This window comes from Lolium rigidum, chromosome 3 (assembly GCF_022539505.1).
Source record: "Lolium rigidum isolate FL_2022 chromosome 3, APGP_CSIRO_Lrig_0.1, whole genome shotgun sequence".
NCBI classification, from domain to species: Eukaryota; Viridiplantae; Streptophyta; class Magnoliopsida; order Poales; family Poaceae; genus Lolium; species Lolium rigidum.
In genome coordinates, this window is record NC_061510.1 from 143,530,755 (window position 1) to 143,553,265 (window position 22,511).

Below are 22,511 nucleotides of genomic sequence, written 5' to 3' on the forward strand. Positions count from 1 at the left end.
GTAATTGGTACGTATATATATATTCATGTCTTGCTATTAGAACATGCTGGCGGAAGCCACAATCTGTCCGATCATATCGGTTTATGTTGGTATGTCTCTGGAGCATCATATGTTGAATATCTTATTTGACAGAGAAGAAGTGATTTTTTCTGAAGGCTACAGTAAATATATTCGGAGTTAATTACAATGGTTATGAACTAATATGTGGTTATTGTTCAGCTGAGGTAGAAGTATGCTATCTGGGTGTTTAGAGAGGTATGCAGTGTGCTACATTTACTTTCGATATTATATGGTGCTAAACTGCTAATTAATTGCAATGTAATGGAGCAAAAAAGTATTACTCTGGGAAGAGGCAAGAAAGTAAAAAATATATTTTTCAGGAATATCAAGACTGAGGGCCAACACAACGGATTTATATACGCACAGAAAACTGCTAGGACAAGCAGTATATTCATCCGGTCAAGATATAGGTTGGCTTGCCATTTTTCTTTTGTATGTACGTCCTAAAGAGATTCCATAGTCAGATTTATCTTTGTGCATCCCTAACTAGAGAAGGTAAGAGCTTCTAATCACAAGTTCTACAATAACTTTATATAGATGAGTTACCAATTGGTATTTTTTTCTGGAGGCAATTACTCTACTTTTACGTTTCTGAGCAACCAGCTCTGAAAAATCAACACCTTATGCTCCGCATAGAACAATATAGTTGCTCGAATATCATGTGTTTAGCAGCAGCAACCAGGTATGTTTGATCAAATCATGGTATACATGATGTACAAGTTAGCAGCTAGCCTACATATATTTTGTGAAATTGCCTCGAGTATATATATCTGTGCTTGTGAGCAAATACGAAGAGTTTTAATTCTATGTAGATGAGGTGTGCGATCAAGGGAACATAATTCTGGCATAGGCCAACGTGTTGAAAATCAACTTGATTCATAATCAATGATCGGATTGGGCTTAAGGACAACTATGAACCTGTAGCACATATGACAAGTTTATAATAAATGTCCACCAGTATCGATGCATGGCTACTATGGGCAAAACAATATGTTAGGGGTTTCGAAAGATAGTAGTTATAATTACATTGCCTTGAAAAGAACATGCAACAAAGAAAAATAGTAACATGGGCATGGGTTGAAGCATGTAGAGGCAACATTTTCCTTATGAAAATACGCCTGCAATATGACTAATGATGAGTTGTGGAGACAGAGATGACGCTCGGGCTAAAGTTCCTACAAATAATTATTTGTCAAAGATACACATTAAAGGTTAGGAACCAAAAAACAAATCCTAAAAATAGGTATACACTTTATTTGTCACTCAGAAAAACATTTAGTTATAGTTTATAACACACTAAATGAAAATCATTTTTATTGCAGAATCATGTTTCTCACGACAAAGTTTTGCTACAATCGCTTTTGCACACATATTTGCAAATTTAAGTTAACAATAATGTTTTAACCCATTCATGCAAATTATAGTATATTGTTAGAAAATAAGTGTATAATAGTTGACTAGAAGTGTGTAATCCACATAGAAAGTTAACTAATACTATAGAGTAAATCTAGGCGCGCAAATGCGCGGGACACGCAGCTAGTTGTTACTAAAGAGAGAGGTTTGATGAATTAGCATTTTCCTTTTCTTGCTCTTGTCCTGGTTAGGTGCGACAGTATATCCTCGGTCGATTCTCCTTGTAGGCAAGCAGTGATGGAGCATCGATCGGTGACGGACTAGACCTCGCCAACGTTCTCCATCATGGAGGAAGACCACACCCTCTCTAGCTCCGTCGGATACGTTATCTAAACATGCAGTACAACCAGGAGTGAGTAAAATTCTTCTGACCATGTTCCACTCCATGTGCATTAGCTAAACATGCAGTACAACCAAATTTATCAGACTCATCTAGAATAGCAGTTGGATAAGTGTGTATCCAATCTCAAATCCCTAGCCAGCTTAAACTCAGACTAGAACAAGGTACTTATACGTGCAAAGTGGCCACTAGTGAGGATATCAGCAGTTTGGTTGGTGGTATAAGATGCCAGCTGATATATTACGGACAATATGAAATTATCTTTATTTATTTCTCAATAAATCTATATAGGAGTTTGCTCTATGTTTGCTCTCTGAGCAAGAAAGAATCTCTTGGCTCTCTGTTTGCTCTCTTTTGACATTATGGAATCTCTATTTGCTCTACGTTATTTGTTTAATTCATTGCAAGTTAATTTTTAAAATTTGTTTTTGATTCGTGCATATTCGAGATCTAGGAATTTTCGTCCCCTCCAAGCTTGTTAGAATTGGTTGTGCATGTGACACATTGATTTTCACACTGTATGTTTTGATTTCTTCTCTCAACTATTAGATGAATCATTGGGAAGGTGCATGCTGTTGGTTCATAGATGTCCATATATTTGTATTATTAAATTGAGTTCTGATGATTTTCGGGAAATTGCATCTTAGGTTATGATTTAAATTCATTGTCATCTATTTTATTGAACACTCTAAGAGTATGCACTAGTTTCAGAAAGCTAACAATATGACTCATCCTCCTTTTATGTTTGAATTTGAATTAGATGCACACTGTATCACATTAGGGGCTGACTTACATGTTACTTACTCTAGTTGTTCTATTTATGCTTACATGTTGTTGTTGTAACTGAACTGAAGGAGATATGGCACCTTTTAGGAGGCTAAGCGGTCGACAAGCGGGCTCGAAGAGGTCGAAGGTGAACCGTGGATCCTTCGCGCAGGAACGGGAGCATCGACCTGGGGAAGCAATGACAAGGATGTCCACGCCGGAGGCTCGGCTGGTGGAGGAGCGTCCATGCTGTGCTAGGGTGGCGACAACATGGTGAGCAAGGAGAGGAGAAACGATGGATTCGCATGATGGAGAGGAGCAACGTCTCGGCCTCCCACTCCTTGGCGCAAGAGGAGGCTGAGCTCCATTCTATTCGACCTCGAGCTCCATAACGCGCGGCTCGCGGTCTCGGCCAGGCACGACTCCTGCCTCGGCCTGGCACCTTCACAGGCGCGATTCCTGTCTCCACCTCCTCCTTGTGCCCGGCCCTGACTTCGGCGGATGATGGGGAGGTCGGACACGGAAAATTTATATTTCCAATTTCTGATTTCTGGACTATCTTGTAAGATTTTAAAATGTGTCAGGACCTTTTTTGCAAAAAATAAGTTTGTACTGGGGTTGCCTCATCTAAATCCAGACAGATGGTGTATGAGCTTTATTGCTTTGCAATACCATTTTTAATATGCGCATCAAACCCTACCTACCGAATGAAGTTTTTAAGAGATGGGATTGTAGGGATTAGAACGGAAGAATTTTGAGGGGATACTAATTCCCCTTAAAACCTGTTCTGCCGAACAAGGCTTAAGGTGGTGGCGACGCGGCCCTTACTCGTTTAACACCCTCTGGTTCCAATATTGCACGTTAGTGAGAGGGTTACGCTCCAACAAATTTTTATTGGATTTCATGTGTAGGAATGGTTAGTTTTTTTTTTACTTTGACTCGCCAAGCCGATTACAATCCTCCTCTTTTACCAAGGCTTGGGATAGGCTATTCTTAGAAGATATAGATGGAATTGAAAATGGTAGTTTTAAGTTTTAAAAAATATATATATATACATATCGTAAACATGTTTTGTATACTTGTGCAAAGTTTCGGTAAACAAAGTTATCTTTGGGTTGCAGAAAAAACAAAATTATGGCTATATCGATGAAAAAGGATTTTTACCCCAAACTTGTCTTTTTTATGTAACCCATAATATAAATTATTTAATAAAAAAACTTCTGGCATATATGCTATAATGTAGTTACATACGGTATTGGCAACCTGAGGTAGTTGTGTAAACTCAGTGGGAGGAGGACCATTACTGTCCCACATGAGGATATCACTTGGGTCTCCCTTCGTATCAGGCTGTGCAAACTCCGGGGTTCCTTTTAACATATTCAAGGAAGTATTATGTAGGATAAATGGTAACTGTTTCCTGAATAGTTTGAGTCCATTCTGCAAATTAGGGAGTATAATTAATTCATGGAAGAATTGATCTTCGTACTTATAATATAATATTTGAATCCTTGTGCAAATACCTGAGTTACAGGATGAGCTAGTTCTTGGCCTGTCCACTCTTCCATGAGTTTGAGGACAAACAAACCGCATGATGAGCTGCAATAGTGTAAAAAAATGTTGGTCTACATGGATCTACAATCGACGAAATTATCGAATAGTCCAAAAGGCAATACGGCTGTAACATACCTATCTGTCTGTAATGGTTGCTGAATACACTCCACCCACTTCCATGTAGTTACCTCCAGGTCTTGCCACTTTTCACCTAGATTAAAATTACTCATCTGAGCAGCAAGTTGAAGCTGATTTTGAAGACCTTGTAGCTGTTAAATAGAAAAGGAAATGACATGGTGATATAAAAGGTAGACGTTATTTCACAAACAATTATAATGATAAATATGAGAGTATAAAGTGATTACCGTCCGTTGTAAGTCGGGGCGGTCTATTGTTGAACCAAAGGAGTCAAGAATTTGTATACGGCGGTTGCGCACATCGATGTTACAGAAAACCCAATGATTTGTATTTTCGTTAAACGGTATAAAAATCTGATCACAAAAAAAGTAAGTGGTAGCAATAGTATTTTTAAAACTAAATTGAACTCGGTAAATTATGCTGAACTTACCATGTCATGTTCTAGGTATATACGCACACGTTTTATAATACCATCACGATCTTTGTCGCTTATGTTATTGTTGGCATCTCTCCGCATTAATTGAGAAATATGTGTGCTTTCATACCAAACTTTTCCACCAGCCTTATTGATTAGGTGTTCTTTCGCCCTCAAGCAGTAAGTGTAAGCATTAATGCACTGTAAGATCAAAGAAAAAATTGTCAAATTATAACATTAATTTACAATAATTACATGATGTTCTGAGTAAATGTGGAAATAATGTGGACATAAGCACTCTTCAAATTATAAATTTACTCACGTCTCCATCCAACCATCCATTGTTTGGAAATAAGCACTCTTCAAAATCACTGCGCCTTAAGCATGAGTCATGTATCCGGACCAACTTGGTCGTTGTAGGGAAAGACATGATGTATTTTTTAATATCGTCAAGCTTCTTATCATCTTCCGTAATCTCTTCCATCTCTCTATCGGTTGAGCTCATCTATGAAAGGTAGTAGAGTTTAAAAAAAAACTTAGTCAGCAACATTCTATTCAATTCACTTACCTGAGAGCTGCCTACCATGTCAATCTGTTTATTAACATTTTCTTTACTCTCTCCCACCTCTCCGTCGATTGAGCTCATCTATGAACAGTAGCCATAGAGTTAAAAAGGTAGTTATGGAGTTCATCTATGTGCAATAACATCATTTTCTATTCATTGCCTTACCTGAGCGATGGATGCCGTTTCACTCTGTTTCATATCAGTTAGCTGAATCTCTCCCATCTCAACATCGGTTGAGCTCATCTATGCAAGGTAGTCATAGAGTTAAAAATTTAAAAGTTAATCAGCAATATGATGAATTTATTTTTATATAGTGGCAGATGTAATTTTCGCATAAAAGTAAGGGATTGTATCAGAGGTCGGATTCCATACATGCATATAACAATAAATTGAACATGGAAGAGAGTAGAAACATCATACGACCTACTGGTTTATGCCTACTATCAGAGTAGAAACAGCTGCAGTTGTATCCATAATTTTAATATATCATAATATTTTGTTGCCAAAGACATATTGTTCTTGTATTTACCATTGCCTTCTAATATGCTACTCATAGTAATGGTAAAGCAGCAGCAGCAAGCTCTCTCATCTCTCTCTCAAACAAGAGCAGCAACAAACAATAGTGACTCATATTCTCTAATTTAGCAATTAAATTACAATAATTGCTGCATCTCAATTATAGAATTTTAAAAAATTGAGACACGTAGTAATGGAAATTTAGATGTCTAAGTAGATTGTATAATTTTTAAGTTTACCCTAGTCAAGATGCAGACATATAGTCCCAGTTTGGCTTTGAACCAAATGACTGTTCTTGAAATTTCGAATCAAACAGGGGATGATACAGCTAATCAGACATCTAAATTTCACTTAAGTTAAAAAACAGATTTAGACCATGAAAGCCAGTAGATGGCTAATGAACATATTTAGACCATGAAAGCCATTACATGGTGCTAGGATTAACTTTACTTGGTGTACATTTGGTTTACAACAGCACAAATGAATGGAGAGAGGGCGATGGTGCGTCAGCTTGTATTATAGAGATTTGATTACATACCTTGAACGAGATGAACTTCTCTGCAGGTCCGACTTTTGATGTCCCTTGAAAACTTGTTTGAAGAATGGGCAGGTTAAAATCTGGATAGATGAGATCTCTCCCGGGCTGTGCTTGAGGGTACTTTTTATATGCCTGCTTCCTTATCGCAATTTTGGTAGATGTTTTAATTACCATTACAATAGCAGGATGCTAGGTATCTCTAGATACCATTTTTATGTGTGCACAATTATCGTAAATTAAGTAATTACATAATCACCAAATCCATAGCGTGATTTATGGGTCGAGTTGATTTCAGCATCCGGAGATCCTATTTGGGTCGAGTTGACTTACTCATTGATTTGATCCACGTAAATTTTGGGTTTATTAAATGAGAGCATCTTGAGATACTATTTGGGTCGAGTTGAATTAATCAGTGATTTGATCCACGTAATTTTTGGGTTAATTAAATGAGAGCAACCGGAGATATTATTTGGGTTATTAAATGAGAGCATCCGGAGATACTATTTGGGTCGAGTTGACTTACGCATTGATTTGATCCATATAAATTTTGGGTTAATTAAATGAGATGCTTTATTACAAATATTTTATTTTGTTTAAATTTGTCTATTATTGTATGCCGGTTTTTGCTTAGTATAAAATGTTGAAGGTTATTTTTGCCTATTGTCTTAGTCCACGTATTGGCTATTTTTGCCTTGGAAGCTCTACCAGTTTTACTCACATGTGTTTCCTACAAGGTTAAGTTTTATTGATGCATGTTTTCCTTTTATAATGTGTCGCAGGAATAAAAAATATTATAAGCCAAATCCCGTACTTGACAAGAATTACAAAGTATTCCGTTCTAACAATAATCCATGACCATATATGAGTCTTTGTTGTTTAGGAGAATAGGAACCCATCTCATGTACTCATTGCCTTCCGAGACGTAGGGTTTTATAGAAACCCATTTTCATATAGGAATAACTAATTATTATAAATCATTGATGAAAAATCTATCCGCTTGCCGTACTTGCACACCAAGGCCATAGCACCCATGTAGCGACGCCTCTTGTCACGTGGACCACCGGTAAATGTTGGCGGCAACATTGTACGCTTGCCAATAGCATCGGTACTACCCTGAACATCCGTTGAGCTCACCTATGAACATGTGGTAGTCATTGAGTTAAAAAAAAAATAGTAAAGATAGTCATCTAGATGATGATTGCCTTGACATGCATTAATATCATTTTTGAACGGTATCATAGAGTTAAAAAAAAGAGCATAAGAAAGATGATGAATTGCCTTACCTGAGCGCTATCTCCTGATTCACTCTCTTTCTTATCATTTTCCACAATCTCTCCCATCTGAATATCAATTGAACACATATGTGAAAGGTAGTCATGGAGTTAAAAAATAATAAGATAGTTAGGAACATGATGAATTAGTTTTTGCATAGTTTAATTTGTACTGTTGTATTTCTTCTCTAATTCGTAAGTTTACCCCTAGTCGGAAACTTTGACGATGTGGAGATGTGCCATGTTATCAAGGCGGCCGCGGCCGGGCGTGCATCCGGTGGACATCAGGCAGTTCCAGAGGATGGCCTTCGACAGCCAGGATTACAGCTCTGAGTATACCCACTCCAAAATTAATGTTTCCTAATGGTATTACTCTATCTATATGTTGGTCTGATTCTATGGTTAGTTGCTCTGATATGAATTCCTCAACAAAGTTCAGTAGCATAGTTCTTGTATTCTTATAAGCGCATTTTCTCTGAAAAAGCATGATGCAAGAATACAGTTTTAGTCATAGTTTAAGCTATTATCTGTATATGGAATCGTTAGGACATTTTATTAAAACTTTTTATCTGTATATGGATGTTAAGTAACCTGTCTAGATGTTCGTACTTGCACGTACATACCAGATTCTTGAGAGCCTTTCAATTCTTACCTTGCTCTTCCGCTGCTCACCATGTACTCTCGTCTCTTTTTCAGCCTGAGCTAGGTTACTTCTGCTATAGTTAATTTTAAATAAGCATTGGCTGTCGTGTGGACAACTCCTGAGATCAAGGCAAGAGCGACCGAAGATTGCTAGAAGACTTGTGGATTTAAGTCTAGCACCCAAGGTAATAAAATCAATTGAGTTTTTGACTTCTTGTATGACCAGAAACGTATCTGTATCTCTAGTACTTACGCACTGTACTCGCCCCAAGGTAAAAAAGTAAATTAAGTCTAGCTGCCCGTGCTGGGTTGTTTCCATGTCCTCACGCACTGTATCTCTGAAGTCTTGAGATTATCTTGATTTTACAAGGTCAGTTGAAATTGTTGCAGGCCAAGCAGGTTACCTGGAATCCTAGACCAATGATCGATCTTGGAAGGTATAACTGAGGCTTGTTCGTTTCTTGGTAGAATATTTGGTCTGTGCAATTTCTATGTGTTACTTTGAAATCACTGAAATGAGTGTGTGATACTGTGGTGAGTTTGCTGACAAACTTTAGCGAAAGTTTAGGTACAAATTTATCATAGCCCTGAATAGATTTCCATGAACCTGGAGAATTAGCTCGTTCAAAATTTAAAATCTAGAAAGTATTCCATTTTGCAGCAGCCAGTCCACCTCCTATGCCAATAATGTGCTTGATTAATTCTGCACCTGACGCTGCCCGGCACCTAGAACTTGGGCTAGTGCTTGCATCGCAACCCTTGGACAATTGGGCATACGATGTGAGATTACGGCGATCGGCAGCCGCTGGTCGAATCCTTTCACTGAATCCCTGTCTGCTTGGGCCTCTGAATTTCCAAACCTAGTGGCTCAATGGCTAGCGCAACACAACCATGATATATGGAGAATGGCTGAATCGACGATGGTCCTGGGCGTGTGCAGGTGATTAACTGGGTTTTAACTGTTAGGCTACCAATGGATTGGTATATTATTTTTTTTGAAAGAATACGGGGCGGGCCATGGCCTGGTTTAGCCCCCTACTAAGATCCGCCGAGTGCATCTGTGTGCAATACTGCAAATTTAGGGTTGCGGGTAATACTTGGTTAGCCCTAGGTAATTCTTGTTCCCTCCATCCTTAACAAGCATTGCTGGACATTGTTCTACTGATGTTTCATTTTAATAGTTGAAGAACACGACAAAGAACGAGAGGAGTTTCATTCTCTGAATAAGGGAAATCAAAATGGTAGGATATTGTTCTACTGATGTTTTTACCATTGCAAAATCTATGTATCTCTGATACTCGTGGTAATGCTAAGGCAGTTTAATTTTTATTGTAATCCAGAAAAAAGCATGCCCGATTCGAGAGGGGGAGAGGGTGTTACATACCTGAACTCCCTAAACTTCTCTGATGATCCGCCTTGTGACTCAATGAAATTCGGGAGGGACAGGTTGAACTTCGAGATACACGAGATCTCTAGCCCGAGCCAAGTGTACCCTTTATATGACTGCTTTCTTCTGGCAATTACGTAGCGTTTGTGGGAAGGTGATATTACATACCGGAGGAAGGTAATTTGTGAGATTACCATTAGCTTGGTCACTGTAATTACGTAGCATTAGCCCAGGCTGATTAAATGCGTGATTCCAGGGTGTTACATACCTGAGCGTGAGTTATATTCCTAAAGTAGCCCAGCGTGATTAAATGCGTGATTAAATGCGTGATTCCAATTGCTGGATTGCAGCGTGATTAAATGCGTGATTCTAATTGCTGGATTGCAGCGTGATTAAATGCGTGATTCCAATTGCTGGATTGGTGGGACTGGCAACCAAAATGATGGTGGGACGGACGACGAAAAGGACGACGAAATATGGGGAGAAGGGGGAACACATTCGTTCTTTTTAAGTAGTAGAGATATATAAATCGTAAACATGTTTTGTATACTTGTGCAAAGTTTCGGTAAACAAAGTTATCTTTGGGTTGCAGAAAAAACAAAATTATGGCTATATCGATGAAAAAGGATTTTTACCCTAAACTTGTCTTTTTTATGTAACCCATAATATAAATTATTTAATAAAAAAACTTCTGGCATATATGCTATAATGTAGTTACATACGGTATTTTTTGGTGTTTTTTGAAACGTAGAAATACCATTTTCTTTAAAAAAAAAACAGGAGCATTAGTGGGCATGGGAAAGTAACAATTTCAGCCATTTATATGTAAAGAAAAAGAAACAATTTCATCGATTTAGCTTGGTTGGGTCGGGGTCGATGGGTTGGTACTGTGTCATATTGCACGGAGGAAAGCTTTAGTTCCAACTTTCAAGCATTTAGAAATAAAAATAAAATGCAAAAATGGGGCATTCCGAGAATCGAACTCGGGACCTCTCGCACCCAAAGCGAGAATCATACCACTAGACCAAATGCCCTGTTATGATATTAATAGTCACTTAACAGTAATTATAATAAATGAGACTATAATCCAATTTATCGCTTTCCATGGTACGGATGAATTGTTTCACGAAGACTCCAGTAATAATCTTCACGCACGCAGACGAACTTGCACGCCGCCTTTCAAAGCAAAAAAGGAATTAAAAAATCACACCAACAAAACAGGCATGCATCAAAATCAGCAGTGTAGACACATAGCTAAGTGATGAACCATCGGCCGTGCCACAGTGTACTGCTAGCAAGTAGTAGAAGGAAGGGCAATGCCTTCGCTCAAGCACATGCCAAACCAGGGTTCGCCTTCTAGAAGAAGGGGGGCACCAGATCTGGCGCCAGTCTGCGTCACCCGATCGGCAGACTAGTTGCGTATCCATCCATCCAATAATTTATAGACCCATGGCCACTATTAGTAATTAGACTAGGATGTCTCATGTGCAAATGTATACCTAGCTGAAGCTACGTGCTTTTACACGAGCTAGTACTGTACTTCTGGGGAGCTTCTTTACCAAGCACGTGGTGCGCATTTTATGTGGTGAAAAAGGTGCTAGTAGACGATATATATTTACTTCAAATGTACATGATCGTCTAAGCATCGTCATAGTACATCATGCATCAGCAGATAAAATTCCAAGGCATCTGTCATCATATCTGCCCCCGCGCGCCTTCGTGCGGAGACTTTGCAATGTACAGATTCGTGCACGTCTCTGCGCAAACGACTGTGAGAATTGACCCGCCCAGTTTCTGCTTCCCACTACTTATATGCACATTCGCACAACAAAACGAGTAATCTCAAGCTCTTCCTCTTCAATGGCCTCTCCGTATCCGACCGCCACCGTGCGGCCACCGCACCTAGCTCCCCAACAACCGCCACCACCTCCGCCACCACCAGCGGCGGCGGCTGCAGCGCTGCCATGGTCGCCGCCGTACGCAAGGTGTCGCACGGCCGACGCCCATGGAAGGAAGGAGAGCGTGGCGGAGTCGGGCTGCCCCACGGAGGTGGCGGACACGGCCATCCACGCCGATCTCGTTGAAGATGACAGCGATGACGACGACGGCTGCGGGAGCTGCGTGGAAGGAAGCCAAGGCAGCGGGGGGCAGTACGACGACGAACCTGCTGGGAGCGACAACTTCGTCTGGTGGCGCCAGCAGAGCAGCAGCAGCAGCGCATGTTTCTCATGGGCAACTAACGCCGCCGGTAGAAAGACGACGCGGAACCACGCCGAAGAGAGGGACGACGACGGCGGCGACCCGAAGGCGGCGGCGGCGAGGCGGCAGGAGGAGGATCGCAAGTTCTGGGAGGAGTGTCTCGGCTCGGGCTACCCCTGACGGCTGATGCTACAGCAACGACGACAGGAATGCGTGACGAATTCAATGGCGTGCCACCCGCGCAATTGCGTGTGCGCCGTGCGCGTGTTCTTTAATTATGATTACCATAACCATCTTGAGCAACAAAGTTTGTACTTTGGACGACGTTGCAAGTTGTAATTTGGTGCGTGTGCAAGTGGCCAGTGACCTAGTTGCTCAAGTTTGATTTGTAGTGCGTGTGTCCAGAAACAGTACCGTTGTCTACTTGTCTATACTCTTAACAATTTTTTTCTCTTTTGTGACACACTTACATCCTACTTCTTTTTAGAAACACATTACGTCTAGACTCTTATAAATGCTTACACACACTCAACCGCCCTAGAAACGTATGCATCTTCTACCTCTATGAGCACCTCCGGGAGACATCCGATGGACTTTAGAGTGACTAAGTCTCCACAATCGTCTAACCATCAACAGAAATATCACCTCACTGAATATTCCACCTTTAATAAACTTTTAAAAAATAAGCCTGGGGTTTGATCTCTGATTGACTGAGGTATCACCGCCCTCCTGACCATCCAATCACATGTTAGTTTTTTTTTTGGCTTAGTGGATAACCATGTTAGTTATCCACTCACAAATCAGTGACCTGTACCTAATAATTCATAATCGCAGGCATTCTAGAAGTTATACATGTACAAGCCAATGGGGCAAATATTAGCTACAGATCCTTGTAGAGTATCAACCGGTCCAAAAGCAAAGAAAGAAAGCAGCATTCGTATAGTATACTATAATCAATGCACGTGTAACAGACTAATAGGCCCAAAGTAAAGCATGCCGAGAGTTGCTTGTGCTCTTAAAAAGGGAGATAGAATTGCTTCCCCTGGCAGCATAGGACCCAGTGCTGGGCATTTGCAACTGACAAACAGTGTTAAAAACTTTATCCATGTCTCGTGGTTCTTTCTGCAGAGATGCACAAATCAGCAGATCTGTTTGATGTCACACCTGGTGGGCGGGTACACATCGCCTTCGGTTGGAAATAATGTCCAGTTCACAGCTAATAACTCGACTGATATGAACTGGCAACTCGAAAAGATTGTGTTGGTCTAGAAAGTTTAAACCAAGTCAGAGAAGCAACAGTGTGCCACCAACAACAGATCGTCACGGAGGGTTTTCATCAGCCACACCAGGAGTTAGATTAAGCTGATATGGTAAAGGATCGCTTGCCCCGCCCTAAAAACTGTTTTCCGGTCATGTGACGAGACAACAAGAAGAAATCGCTGAGTTCAGACTTCATTTCTCAAGATATATGTGCAGAGCCAACACGGCTTATTCCCCTTTATTCTATCTGATAGCATGTGTCATTGTCATTCCAGTTTTGCAATGCTTTTTCTGTGATGGCTTACCACTGAAATGGACCTTCAGATAAGTTCGCAACATTTCCTTCTGCACCTTCCTTCTTCTTGCCTAGAAATAGCCTCCCAGTGTCCCACTACCTGAAACAAAGTTCTCCATAGTTGCTTCAATGGCTTTGTCAACCAATAGGATCTACTCGTTATCGCAACTGCACATCAGAAAATACGATATAGCACACATCCAGGGCAAAAGAAACGCTTTTGGGTTAATTTCAACTGATTGTCAATCTGTTTGCTTGTCCTGCTTTACTTTACTGTCTAAGGCATAACTGCATGACAGCCCATGAATAGGTTTGGTTATTTGACCTGCCTACGATGTAGTCAAACTTTGTACCTGAAGTGGAAAGATAGCCAACACTAATGGAGAATCAAAATACTAGGAAGCCACCAATTTCCTGCAGCATACAAATGCAGAATCAACTTCCAGGTATACAGGTACTGGGGATCCAGCATGAGAAAGCCACCAATTTTCAGCATCAGCGAAACAGTGACTACACCTGGGTTTCTGTCCCGGATGAATCTACTCAAGACTACATCCTAAAGCAAATTATACAGGTATTTTAACCGTAAACACAAATCTAGCAGAGCATCTCTGTTTCCTATGTTCTAGAACAGACCCATCTACTCTCAATTTTATATTTACAACATAATACGACACCATGATAATACGAAACTGAAAGAGTTCGATCTTTGCCCCTTAAAACCTTAACAATGGCGCAATTATTTATTTGACATGCGCATGGTTGTACAAAGCAACTCAGGGAAAGTAAGTGCACTTAGGGCCTGCCGTCATTATGGCTTTGACCACAAATACACCCCCTCTAGCCTCTGCTACACTGTACATGCATATGTACACCCTTTAAGAAATTGCCAAAGACGGCTATCAATAACTTTTTGCTAGCCAGGTTCATTTGCAAACTGGTGGTCCAAGCTTCTGTTGTTTGCATATCTTCAAATTTCTATCATTTGTTCCAGGAAATCTGCAGCTAGCTGCACCCGCACCCCATTTTGCATGCAGCTTTTCTATGTTTTCAAAAGGTATGAATTTATGGGTATATATATTATGCTACATCTAGTGCGCCTACAATATCTCATTAAAAGTACGAACAATTTGTGCCTGCAAAAAAAACATTGTGTAAATGGCAAAGGATGCTGTTCACATATCTATTTCTTTTTTGCAGAAGTTACAAATCATCATACTTTTCGATGATTTTTTGTTGGTGAACAAGATACAATACAAATTATGTCTATGATTTTTTTTCATTTTTGTTTTGGAAAACTCAGAAGAGATGCGACATGTGCAGGCACAACACAGCTGGTTGCAAAAAACACGACATAAGAAGTCAGTTTAGTGCATAACATACCAAATGTTTTCTTAGCTACACAAGAAAGTTACCAATGCAACATAATATTCATGTTCAGATCAATGGCTCTAGCACTCTGCTATATCTTGTAGCCACCTATTAGGAAAAGTGCAGTCATTCAAACAATTTGCCTTGTGAAATGTATAAACACTAGAGAGTTATAGACATATCAACAATAATCAGTACAAAAAATTACTCATAGGTAGATGGTGCAGGTGATATTAATGATACTTGTTGGGAGGCTACACTCTCACTTGGTGGCATTGCATGAAGAACTACAGCGGGAAGTGGAGATGATGGAATCATCGAATGAAATGCTGGTCGGTCTACATATGGACCTGAAGCTTCGTAACTATTTGGAGATGCTGCAGGTGCCATAGGCCATAGTGGAGGATCCATGCGAGGACCTGAACGGTGCTTTCCATTGCCATTGTCTTTCTTGTGTGCACAACTGGAATCACAACTCACAAAAATTGGTGTGCTGTGCATAGGAGCAGGAGCAGGGGCAGGGGTCAAATGCTGCTAACCCGGATAACTAAGAATCATGGTGGTGATGGTGGTGCTAATGGTGGTAACCATGGTGATGGTGGTTGTCATTATCACCCGGATAAGTTGAATGGGGTTGATTGTAAGGTTCTGGAGCTGGGCTTGGGGGATGAGCACTGCCAGCATTGTTTAGTGAATGCTGCAGATAAGAGGACAGGCTAATCTGTTTCACTCTCCCAAACAGAGTGTGGTTCAAACCCAAGTTTCTTGAAGAAGAATTTCTTAATGTTTGAGCCAACTGTTTCAATCTTCGTGATGATGGTGGTTTGTTATCTGCCCCAGTAGCAAGGAGAATAGATGTTTGAACAACTGTAGGACGGGCAGCTGTTGAACCATCGAGATTTATCAACGTAACATGTAGGATCTGCATTCAGAAAGAAAAGGTTACACAAAGGATGTTTATTTTCATCCATTCTAAAACATATTTGTAAGCTTGGCACATAAAGGGTTGCATACGATTGCACTTTCTAGTCTTAACATGAGCAATAGGAGGCAGAGCAGAGTTAAAATTTTGTATTTACTAGCATGGAAATCAACAGAGAAGAAGCATGTTTTTTATCCAGCATTGAAACTACTTGAATAATTTATTAAACAGTAGCACAGATGTTATCGGTGAGACAAAATTGATGATAAGGTAACTTGTTACATCCTACATTGTCAGTGTCTCGGTGAGCTAGACATCTGGAGCAGCAAATAATAGCTAGGGGATCCACATTAATGATCTACATTAGTTTATGGAACATTTGAGTTCCAGTGCTCATTAGTCAGGACAATGGCTTAAATATTGATTTCTTGTTATGCGCCATAAATGTCACAACTATAGAAAGTATATAGTCCAACATGACCTCTCCAAATAATACCGACTTGCATTGATCAAGTCACCAAACTTAGTTTTGATGAAAATTTATATCAGCAATACTGAAGATGCTACATAAATCATGCTTTACAGATAGTTTAGAGGCAAAGGAGCACACACCTCAAGTTTGTTAAGAAATAAGCCGGATTTCATCTGGGCCTTCAATTCGCCCACTTTGTCCTGTACAACGCCAATAGGAAAGTTCAACGAGAAATTAAATAAGCCATCAGGCTTCCCAAGGACAAAAACATTTTGTGGAGGTATAATTGTTATTCCACCAGGAAACATCAAAATTTCAAAATAAGAAGTCCCAAATAGCGATGGTGTCACATGGAGAGTGGACTACTGTATAACCAAGGAGACTAAAGATGACAGCGGGATGCTTAACACTGTTGTTGATATGGTGGATGTACTTGGATAGGGCCAAATTCCAAAAGTCACAGTAGTCCAGTTTGACTCAGCAGTTGCATCAAAGGAAATTACAGAGACTTGGTGTAAAAAAGGAAATAAAATGCAAATTAACTCATGAACAATTGCTATTAATAAATAAGTGAAATCATAACAGACCGTGGAATTGCCGATGCCTATCTCTTCAAAGTATCATACTTAAGTTTTCCCTTGTTTCCATTAAGCTCAGAAAGCGTCCTTCGCAAAGCTTGAAACCACATCAGCTGCAGAAAACAGAAACATAAGAAATTGGAAAGTTTCCCATTTCATGAAAGCAGAATGTGATGCCGGAATATTGTTGAAGGAAGAATAACATATATTCCTTCAGGAACGATGTGCCAACTAGGTAAAGAGAAGACCCTCAGATTTTTCTATTATCATGTACAATTCAGAAACCGCATTCATTTTCGGAAAGAAGATTGTCACTATGATAGTCATAACCGAGAGTTAGTGTCAACTGAATATATGGTCATTAGCCATAAGTTATGATGAACAACATGCTTTTTGTAGCCTAATTCCACGAAGTGAGCATCAAAAGAGAAAAGTGCGAGAGCTAAAACAATATGGAGTATGCGCTTTTCAAGTTAATGTTCATCAAGGAAAGGATAAGCCCCAGTATTCCGGTGCATGGTACTTTTGCAGCTCCATTGGTTCTTTAGGGCATCTCCAACCGGCTGACCCAAACGGACGCGCTGGGCCGTCCGTTTTGGGCCGTTTGGGTGGCCGAACCGGACACCCGGACAGCGGCCCGCGTCCGCGTGTCCGTTTGGGTCGCACGCTGCGCCCAACGCGCGGACGCACCACATATGTAATTAAAAAAACAAAAATAAAAATAAAAAAGGAAAACAGCCAAAAATAACATTAAACTAGTGGTTAATTAAACTTAGCCCTATTTTGGGCAATTTTTACACAAAAGAAAGCCCTAGGCTTTAAACTAAAAAAAAAAAAACCCTAGACAGGGTTTGCGAGCACGGTGGCCGCCGGCAGTATTATCCCCAGTAGTACTCGTCATCGTCGGCGTCGATGACGACGACGCCCCCCGGCGGCGACGCGTTGTTCCGGCTCGAAACGCCGGAGGGCACCGGGGACTCCGGCCAGGGCTCCCACTGCGCCCTTTCCCAGGCGGAGTGCGGGTTCGGCGGGCTCGCCGGCCTGCGCAGCCGTGCCCTCCGCGCGGACTCCTGCCGGAGCTGCTCCTCCGCTGCGGCCTGCAGCTCCGCCCGTAGCCGGAGCGTGGCCGGGCGCTCCTCCTCCGCCGGCGCGCGGCCCGGCGCTCCTCCTCCTCCGGAGCGCCGCCCGACGCGTTGCCTCCTCCCGACGGCGCGCCAGCTCGAGGAAGGCCCACGCCTCCGCCCGGGTGTCCTCCCGGGCCTTCTCGGCCGCCTCCTCCAGCGCGGAGGTGCGCAACGTCTCGGCGAGGTGCGGCCATTTGGCCAGCTCGTCGAGGTCGCGCTGCTCGCGGGACGCCGCGAGCGCCGCCTGCAGCTCCGGGTCGTCCTCCTCCTCCTGGGGCTCGTTGATGTAGAGGCCGCCGGGGCGGCGGCCAGCCTGCCTAGCAGGTGTGCGCGGCTGCGCGTGAGGCCGCGCCGTCGCGGATGTGAAGCACGTGCGCCGGCGCGCATCGTGCTCCACCTCGAACCACAAGTCCCAGTTGGGACTTGCGTCGCCGTACGCGGGGTCCTGCTGGAGGTCCACCGGCAGCTGAGCGCGGCGCCTCCGGATCTCGGCGTAGCGGGCGCGGCCGGAGCCCGGGATGGGCGGCACCGGAACCCGATCTGGGCTCAGGTGCCAGCCGTGAGGTGCACGTCCCCCCACGGCATTGGGACGCCGGCGTCCCAGAACATCTGCGCCACCGCTACGGTGACGTAGATCCGGTCGCGTCTGGGCGTCGCCGGCGGCCCCATGGCGAACGGCGCCGGCGCGACTGGCCGGCTGCTGCCGGCCTCGTGGTCGTTGGCGGATGGCGAGAACTCGCGCTTCGGGGCCATGGCGGCGCGGAAGCTCCGAGCTCGCGCGTGCGGCCGGAGTGGAAAGTGGGGACTGGATAGGGACAGTCCCCTTCCCCAGTCCACATTTAATAGGACTGGGGCACTGACAGGTGTGCCAGCCACGCGGACAGGCGGACACGCGAGGAAGCCGCGTGCCATCCGCGGCCACGCAAACCCGGCACAGATTTGGGCCGGGTTTGCGTCATTCCGGACGCCGCGGCCGTCCGCTTTTGCGGTGCGTCCCCGCGTTGGGCCGGGTTTTTGTCCGGCTGGACCCATCCGGACGCGCGGGCGCGGGATGGGTCGCCCGGTTGGAGATGCCCTTAGTGCCCTAAGTTTGCCCACCCAACCCACAGCTATATTAATTGTACCTTAAGGGCACACTTGGATTTTAAAAAAGGAATCATACGGTCTTTTCACTTTTGAGGAAACAAATTAGTATAATTCACCCTATCATTTGGCACAAAAGACCAGTTTTCAATTAAAAAATTACGGGTTGTGGCCATATTCGGTATATTCACTAATGTTAAAGTCAATAATAACTAACATAGTGAAAGAATTTCTGACAATATGCACAGCAATTGCCAATATATACCAATTATCAATTGCTTTGGACGGGTGAGGATTGTGATTTACTGATTTCAGATTTGTACAGACAGGGACATTTTTTTGGGAGATCATTCACTGCTTATATCATGATCTAATTTCCACATGTGAGAGTTTGGCAGTGTAGGTTACCAAATCTTCCAACAGATAACTGAAGCTATTAATTTGTATACATGTTTCTGGCAAAATGTAAAATCTGTACTAATATAAATAACTCTCTACCCGTCTACCTTTATCAGCTCAAAAATAATTGACAGACTAGCCCACTTCAAATATCAATCACCAGTTCACCACCAAGTTCAAGTCAGAGATAAGCGCCTAAGCCACGTACTCCCGGTAAGCAACACAATTGAAGGGGAAACAAGTCAAGTGCTAATTCAATAGTCTCAACATCTAGTCCCAAATCATCATGTACACCAAGCAACCAATTATTTCCAATCTTATCAACAGAGCTAGTCGCATCAGAGTTCCTGAGTTTGAATGTTTAAGCAGCATCAGCGATCATGTAAATGGCCTTAATAGTATTCCCCCTACTACACCTAAAACCACCACAATAATCCAGTAGTTCATTAAAACCAGTGTCCTAACATACACCTCTTTTTTTCTAAATGGGAGCCATGGCCCAGCCTCTACATCGAATCGATGCATACACCTCCTAAGGATCACCAAACAAAACTCAATTGGCTTGGTGAGTTGAAACACGTGAATTACTGCAAAACCTAGGCACGCTGCCAAATTAGACAGAACTGCGATGCTCCATGATAACTCCAACCCGCCCAAGGCTCAAACTCGCGGAACCCACCACTACAACCAGAAGCCGTGGAAAATCCCCAGTTAAGCATGCGGCGTTGCAGCAATCAACCTGCATTCAGCGCCAAACAGGTGAACGGGCCCTTATTCTGTTACGCGACGCGAGTACGATTCAGTTAGAATAGCAGTAGCCAGACGCGAGTACGATTCAGCAAGCGACCTGCATTCCCCCGCTTCCGCCGCCGCGCGAACAGGGGCAGCCAGAACAGCGCCGAGCAGCACCGCCATCGGCGCCGCACTCGCCCCGCTTCCCCAGGCGCCTCCCCCGAGCCGTCCCCCTCCTACTCCTCCTTCCCCAGCTGAGTCCGGCTGGTCCCCGGTACCCTTCCTGATCGCTCGGCGGATCCGGTCACCGCGCCGCTCCCTACTCCAATGCCATTGCACCCACCAGCTACGGTTTCCTCGGTCGCGAGCTCTCAGCGACGGGCGCCTCTCCCTCCGTTGTGGCTTCAGCTTTGACAGCGTCAGCGAGCAGATGGAGGGATGGGATGAAGGCCAACCTGAAGAAAGACGGGTGCAGAATGTGACGGGGTTGACCATGATAACCGGAAGAGTCGGGCCGGATTGTTGAAAGTTTGTTGACCAGTGTGGTTCGTGAATGTGCTGACGTGGAGCTTAATTTTTTTTTAGTTGAGTGGACTTAATTGTTGAAAGTTGCCACATGAGTATTCTCTATACACTACCTGAGGTAGGTGTATAAGAGTTCTTTAGGATTGTAATTGTTCGATGTTAGATATTTTTCTAAATGAGTAATACTACTAAGGTAGTAGTTTATTCTAGAATTAGCCCAATTTTCTCATTCAAACGACGTCATCTACATTTAAAAAGAACATAGGACAACTGAAAAATATTCAACTGCAACCATGACACAACTAGAAGAATTCTAGTTTATAATAGAAAAATAATCAATTGCGGTGTACAACTAACAAAAATAGACGCGACCACAGTGTTAGTGGATAATACTTCCTCCAACCTCCATTCATGTTGATCTGATAACTCCATATTCCACAAACTATGATCCAAACTCTCCCCATCCTAAAAGTCGTCACCACCATGACCTTACAAAGAGGAACCAAACAATGACTAATTCATCCATGTAGAACCTCCTAAGCCACCAGGCATTGGAGCTAAACACGCCAAGAAGGAGGCGGACCAAGAGGACAAAGGCACTCACCTAGGCTGGTTTGGTTCCCCCAGTGGCTCCGCCAAAAAAAAAATTGCCATCAAGTTTTCTCATTGTTTAGTTTGTAGCTAATTTTTTTGCTGTCAATGGATGCACACCCTTCTCACATGCAAATTCTTGCCACATAGTTGCCCAAATATAGATGAAGGGTGCCTTGACAAAAAAAAATAGCATGCCAAATATTTGGTATGGCTAGTGTGGGTTGGGCACCAACCAAACGCAGCCTTAGCATCCTACAAGGATCTCGTCATTCAATCTTGATAGAGAAGAAAAAACAACGAATGTGTCGTACCATGATGTCTACGGGAGCTTCTATTCTTGTAGACAGTGTTGGGCCTCCAAGAGCAGAGGTTTGTAGAACAGCAGCAAGTTTCCCTTAAGTGGATCACCCAAGGTTTATCGATCTCAGGGAGGAAGAGGTCAAAGATATCCCTCTCATGCAACCACCGCAACCACAAAGCAAGAAGTCTCTTGTGTCCCCAACACACCTAATAGGTGCACTAGTTCGGCGAAGAGATAGTGAAATACAGGTGGTATGAATAAGTAGTAGCAACGGCACCGTAACAGTTGCTTTGCCCGGAACAGTAAACAAGCAGTAGTAACGCAAGAAAAACAAGTAAACAAGCAGCGATAGCGATATTTAGGAACAAGGCCTAGGGATTAGACTTTCACTAGTGGACACTCTCAACATTGATCACATAACGGAATAGATAAATGCATACTCTACACTCTTGTTGGATGATGAACACATTGCGTAGGATTACACGAACCCTCAATGCCGGAGTTAACAAGCTCCACAATAATGCTCATATTTTAGTAACCTTTAGTGTAAGATAGATCAAAAGACTAAACCAAGTACTAGCATAGCATGCACACTCGTCACCTTCATGCATATGTAGGAGGAATAGATCACATCAATATTATCATAGCAATAGTTAACTTCGCAATCTACAAGAGATCATGATCATAGCATAAACCAAGTACTACCACGGTGCACACACTCGTCACCTTTGCACACGTGCAGGAGGAATAAAACTACTTTAATAACACATCACTAGAGTAGCACATAGATAAATTGTGATACAAAACATATTGCAATCATAAAGAGATATAAATAAGCACCTCACTATGCCATTCAACGGTGAATAAGTATTCTGTGAAATATAGCCTAAGAGACCCACACGGTGCACACACTGTCACCTTTACACACGTGGGACAAGGAGTCTCCGGAGATCACATAAGTAAAACTCACTTGACTAGCATAATGACATCTAGATTACAAGCATCATCATATGAATCTCAATCATGTAAGGCAGCTCATGAGATTATTGTATTGA

At 42.6% G+C, this 22,511-nt stretch overlaps 1 protein-coding gene, 1 long non-coding RNA gene and 1 other non-coding gene across 3 annotated transcripts; 1 reads left to right on the top strand and 2 right to left on the bottom strand.

Moving 5' to 3' along the window:
• Positions 1-10,563: 10,563 nt before the first annotated feature.
• TRNAP-UGG lies at positions 10,564-10,635 on the bottom strand. Its single transcript has one exon. It is a non-coding gene; the product is annotated as a tRNA-Pro (tRNA).
• An 826-nt stretch (positions 10,636-11,461) lies between these two features.
• LOC124695603 lies at positions 11,462-12,172 on the top strand. The gene has a single exon (XM_047228430.1). It carries the CDS (start codon positions 11,462-11,464, stop codon positions 11,978-11,980), a length of 519 nt encoding a protein of 172 aa, XP_047084386.1. The 3' UTR covers positions 11,981-12,172.
• A 2,865-nt stretch (positions 12,173-15,037) lies between these two features.
• Positions 15,038-16,858, bottom strand: LOC124698340. Its single transcript, XR_007000937.1, has 3 exons — positions 16,708-16,858; positions 16,261-16,320; positions 15,038-15,648 (listed from the first exon to the last, which is right to left on the bottom strand). It is a non-coding gene; the product is annotated as an uncharacterized LOC124698340 (long non-coding RNA).
• Between the last annotated feature and the right edge of the window lie 5,653 nt (positions 16,859-22,511).